General features: G+C 33.0%; 1 protein-coding gene across 2 annotated transcripts in view; it reads right to left on the bottom strand.

Moving 5' to 3' along the window:
* Nucleotides 1–1496: 1496 nt before the first annotated feature.
* Trat1 (T cell receptor associated transmembrane adaptor 1) overlaps nucleotides 1497–6000 on the bottom strand; it is a 40248-nt gene continuing 35744 nt past the window's right edge. For both annotated transcript variants that reach the window (XM_074073067.1, XM_020177631.2), the window contains one exon: nucleotides 1497–3237. In XM_074073067.1, the coding sequence (XP_073929168.1) occupies nucleotides 2962–3237 (276 nt within the window). In that variant the 3' untranslated portion in view covers nucleotides 1497–2961. The remainder of the gene's footprint in view (nucleotides 3238–6000) is intronic.

Genomic DNA, 6000 nt, shown 5'->3' with positions numbered 1-6000 from the left:
ATAAACGAGACGAACACTTCTAGTGCCCTACCTTACTATCTGGAGAAAGTTTTCCTATGTGGCACAGGTAAAGGGAGCCTAGATATAATACAATGGTTTCCTGAACTAAGGAAATGGAGTTATAGGTCAAGGAGAGAAAGAAATCTCTGGAGATCCAGAAGTGATCCCTGCAAGTACTCAGTTAAGTACTGACCTTACATGCAAGAGAGGAAACTGCCCAAAGTTGGGGTAGGGTCCACCTGAAAACAGCAGAGAAATAGTATTCACACTGCACAATAGGCTAGGAATAATGTCTGTTTTCAAAAGAGCGCAAAACCTTGCAATAAATTAGCATTAATACTAAGTGCTAGAACACGTCTTGCCAGAGTATTACGCTAAATTTAAGAAGGTTTAAAGCTGTTTTGGTACTACCTAGCAAAGTGAAAGAAAGACTCTAAAAGATCAAATCGTATCCAAAGAAATGAACACTTCATAGGACAAAGGTCAAATAATACTTAAAAAAAAGCCACCACCAAGCAAAGTAAAATATAATGCATTCTACCTAATAAAAAGTTATTGGCTTTTAAAGGAGCAAAAAAATACTATTCATAGTGGAAAAAAGAAATCAGTTGAAAGAAAGACATAAATGAGAGAATTTATATAAAAAATTTGACAAAAATACTAAAACAGTTGTTATTAACTGTATTTTGTATGTTCAAGAAGTCAGAGGAAGAATTAAGCATGTTTGACAGAGATGTGAAAGGTGGGGGAGAAAAGACCTAAATTGAATTTATAAAGATACAAACTAAGTTATCTGAGATAACAAGCACCTCATCTGAGATTATGACAAATTAGACATATTAAAAGAAAAAAAAATATCAGTGAAAATATAGTAAGTGAAAAACCACTGAAGATACAGTAAGAGAAACAATCCTTGAGATAAAAAAGAAAAGAAAAAAAAGACAAATAAAAAAACAGGTCAATGAAATGTGTGATAGCTTACAAATATTTAAATAACATGAAAAGGGCAAAGGGTACAGAAGAATATTTAAAGAAATGTTGGTTATTTTTTCCAAGTTTGATGAAAATTATAAATGCACAGATCCAAGACACTCATCAAATTCCTAACATATGTCGTGAAAAAAGATATGAAGCACATTAAAATCAAATTAAAACCAGTGATAAGGAAAATCTTAAAACAGGGAAAAATAATCCATAACTCACAGAGGGGCAGAGACAAGTATGATAATAAAGTTTTCATCAGAAACAATGCAAGTCAGAAGACAATGGAGCACTATCTTTAAATTACTGGAAGAAACATTTTCAACTCAACCATGACTGTTTTTAACCAGCGGAAATATCTTTCAAAAATGAAAATAACTAAAGACTTTGTCTGATACACAAAAGCTGAGGGATTTGATGACCAGTTGATCTGAACTGCAAAAAAAAAAAAAAAAGCCCAACAGATAAAGAAGCCCTTAAGCTGAAAGATTATTCTAGACAAAAACCTGGATCTACACAAAACACTGGAGATTTCTAGAAATTCTAGTTTCATGAATACACATGAAGACACTTTTTGTTATTATTTTAATCTTTTAATAATTCATCATTTAAAGGAAAAATAACAAAAATAAGTAGACTATATAAAACACATAGCACATGGCTAGAAAGGAAGAAATAGTACACTGTTTTAAAGTTCTTATACCAAAGTAACATACCATTTGAATGTAGACTGTGATGAGTTAAAGATGTTTTATCATAAGCTCTGGTCAAGCCCCCTTTCTCAATGCAGAAAGAAAACAGAAGCGTTTTTTGGAATATTGATTTGCAGGACAACTTAGAAGCATTTTTCAAAATCTAATTTCTGTTTCTCTTTCCCCAACTTCTGATCTTTCAGAAATCCACCCTATGGAGACTTACAATATGAGTATCTTTTAATATAGTAATTCCTTTTCTAGGCATTTAATCTAAATAAGAAATAAGACAAGTACCCAGATATGTATAGGGAAGCATTCCATGACTATATTATCTGTAAAAGCAAAAAAAAAAAGTTGGAAATAATCTAAGTAGCCCTCAAAATTATTTAAATAAATTCTGTTTAGTCATCAATAGGATGCAATTATAGAAATTAAAATCATGATACAGAGTTGAGAATGTAGCCCACTGATACAGCCCTTGATTGCATACTTGAAGCCCTGGGTTCAATCCCCCTCACCTCAAAAATATAACTGTATTTTGATATAGTTAAATATAATAGTGGAACTAAATCTACAGTATATTGATTAATGAAGAAAATTTAAATAATACATATAGAATAACCCTTTTTGTTTAAAAAAGAGAAAAAAAACAACTGATATGTGTACATGGGTATACTTCTTAAAATATGCACAAGAATGCATAGAGAGGGCTACTTATCATGATTAATTCTGGGTAGAATTTCTATTTTTTTATCATTGTAAGGAACACACATTAATTTTACAGTAATTTTTAAGCTAATGAAGCTATTTCCACTTGGAAAAACTGCCTCTTAAGATTATCGCAGTTGCTTTAGTAATATTTTTTAATATTCTCTATACCTTTCAACCAGAAATGTCTTCTAATTATAGGGTTTTTCACATTGGTGTGAAGAGGAAAGGTGTTTGTTTATTCCTTCATTTTAAAACCATTGTCTTTTATTTTTTGTTCAACAAGTTCCAAAACATATAAGCATTTAAATTTTTTTGTTTATTTCTTTATTAGGTATTGTGAAGTTTTGAGCTTGTTATCAACTTGATTTGCAAACTGGATTTGATTTTACATTTACTACTTAGTAATTTTTAGGTGAATTCATGTCACCAATTTTGATGGCATTACCTTTAGTATGTATAAATGTAATCTCTGAATAAGAGACAAGCTACCATCCCATCAACAAATAATCAGGTCATCACCCTGCTGTGCCATTTGAGGAGCTCATTTTCTTAACAACAATCTCCAATAAGACCACTATTTTTGAATTAGATTATAGTCCAGTTCATTTTCAGGTTCTCTCTTAGCACGAATCAATCCAAATAGTCTGACGGGATCATCATGAATATTTTCTTCTATACTCTGGCTTTCTGGTGAGAAACTCTCTACCAAATTAGTCTTAGAAGCACTGGCATCTGTTTCAGGTAATTGCTCATGTCTATTTCTGTCTGACGAGTGGGCATTCTGCTTCCTGTGCTTTCCTGTGAAGCTGTGGTTAAGTGAGGCATAGCACATCTGTGTTTCAGTAGGTACCTAAAAATAAAGGTATATTAATTTTTCATTGTTAGCCTGTTCTTTAGCTTTCATGACTTCAAAGACATTTCTATAGCCTATGAAAAACAGGCGATTTGTTTTCATTTATCAGTTAGGATGTCAGAACAAAAATCAACAGTTACTCAAGAGTTAAGAAAAATGTTTAGATGAAACTTTTCCTTAATTTTTATTTCCTTCTTATAGGCAAAATGTACATGATAATTTTAGGTTGACTCTCACCTGCTCCTATGTCTACCTTTACCTCAGTAGTTCTTGACCTGTGTTGTTTTTACTGACAATTGGAATAAAAATAGTCCAATTTCTTTAAAGAGAACAAGCATAATTGGAAGGAATTTATCAAATTACAAGGTTTACTTTACATGTGCTTAGTAATTGGTCATTTAGGGTAACCCACAAAAAGCCACATTTTCCCTATATTTTTAAGATTCAGAAGTATAAAGATAACTGTGTCTACTTACATGACTGGCAGCTAGGAAAGAATTAAATTCTTCATCTTTCTCTATTATTTATTTCTTTTCTCACTGTTCCTAGATTCCTTGTAAGCTCATTTTGGGTCATCTTGAAGGTATCTGCTCACATCTAGGAGGTCTATTGGTCCTCTCTGGCCTAGAGCTCAGTCAATACCAAAATAAGGACAAGAAACCAGTGAAACTTGGGAGCAAAAAGCTGCAGCCAAGATCTCGAATTTGATGTTGGAAAGAATAGCATTGGATCCCAGCTCTACCATATGCTGATTATAGAACCTTAGGCAGCTTTTAAAAACCCTACTGAGACTCAGTTCTCCTGCTTTAAAATGAAAGTGGTAATAGCTATCTCATGTGTCATTATGATTGGGAAATAGAAGTCATGTATATGGAAGCTTAGCTGCTGTCCAAAACAATGTGGTAATGTAATCATTAGACATTGAAGGAGAAAATTTAAAGAAAGCCATTCAATAAACTAATGATTTCTGTGTTCAGACTTTAACACTAGGCCAAAATTATACTAATTTGTGGGGGAAGAGGGTGAGGAAGTAATGTTTGGATTAACTAAACTCCTAACACAAGGGTAAGTATCTCCCTATTGGTACTCATTTTGGTGTTGAGTGGAATGTCCTACATTTTTCTATCAGGTAAAAGAGATGATTCTACTTATAACCTCCCTGACTTCTTTGTCAGACTTCCTATTTTTAAAATAATCATTTCTGGAAATTTTCAAAATTGTCTAACTGATATCCTTGCTGTCATCTTTTCCCCCTGCCATTTTCAAATTACCTTTCTAAGGCACAACTTTCATATTTCACCATCCTATCCTCCAATATCTTAGCCTCTAGACTAAAGTCTGAATTTCATATTTTAATCTTTGTGATTCTCCATTTTGATTCCCACAACTCTTCTATATAAACTGCATTCCAGAAAACTGGATAGTTGACTGTTTCCAGTACATAATTTCTGCTGTCATCTGCTTTGCCTTTCCCCAAACAGATAGGAAAGATGTCAATGAAGTATGAAAGGCACCTAGTACCACAAAGAGTTGATTATCTTTTTCTCTGTCTAGCACTTTATTCTATAGCTCTTCCTTTGATAAACTCCCCCTCTTCCTTTAGTAAAGTGTTCCCTATCAGTTCTGGAGAGGCTGATAATTATAGTGCTACACCTCAAGGCCAGGTGACCCCATGTCACCTAGGTAGGACCAATCATTAGTTGCCCCCCATTCCCCTAGCAAACAGAGCCCAGGAAAGAAGATGAGATTTTACCAAAGACAATTAGATAACATTTTTTAGAACTGAGATATATATTCAATGATAAAAAATATGTATCTTTTCCATTGGGTTGGGAGGAAAAAAATACGGTGCTTCTTGTGCTTGCCCAACCTCATTAGAAGAGTCTGTTGATAATATAAGAGAACAAAGACGCTGAGTTTGCAAGGAGAAATGGAGTGTGTACCCATAGTTAATCATCTAAAAATAAAATAACGCCCTTACATTTATTTCTCATATAAGGCAATAATTTCCTTTTTATGTCAAAGTGGTTTGAATTTAGTTTCTGAAAGAATTTCTAATAATTCATGACTGGTCAACACCTGGTCAACTTTATCAAATGCTGCAGAGTCTAATGAATGTGAGTCCTGAGAAGGATCATGAATTGTACATTTTAAAGTCCTTGAGACTTCCATAGTGCTGTTTTAGTTGAGTACCTGGGTGTAAGACATGGAGCCAGGGATGAAGAAATATGTGTCAATGGAAAGAAATGCAAACAGAGGATGGTGAGATAAAGCTGAGAAATTAGAGAGAAAAACCAGTTGAAGTTAAGTTTTTGTCCTTTTGTTTGTTTTTGTTTTAAATATTGAGAACATTTGCATGTATTTCTAGAAAACTAGTAATGACTCGTTTAAAGAAAGAATGGAAAATTAAATAATTGAAAGTGTAAGATCCTGAAAGAATTAGGAAAAATGGTAAAGAGCATAAATATTGGTTTTGAACTGGAGAGATGTCTCTGACATAGAAAAGGAGATATTGATTAGAGATTTGGAAATACAAATAAAAGGAATGAGTTCATGCTTTTATCCCTTCAATTTTATAGTTTTTGGGAACTCATGTGAACTGATTTTATTAATAGGTTTCCTGACTCACACAGTAGACTGACATACTGAAATTATAACTTCTGAACCACTCACATCATTTTCAATAAGCAAGGAGAGCATTTACATTTTTTCCAAAAAAAACCCCACTTTCTCCTCAATCTTCTGCATCAAATGGTAGAT

The sequence above is a fragment of the Castor canadensis genome, chromosome 5 (assembly GCF_047511655.1).
Source record: "Castor canadensis chromosome 5, mCasCan1.hap1v2, whole genome shotgun sequence".
In the NCBI taxonomy this organism is placed as follows: Eukaryota; Metazoa; Chordata; class Mammalia; order Rodentia; family Castoridae; genus Castor; species Castor canadensis.
This window is presented reverse-complemented; position numbering and strand designations above follow the sequence as displayed.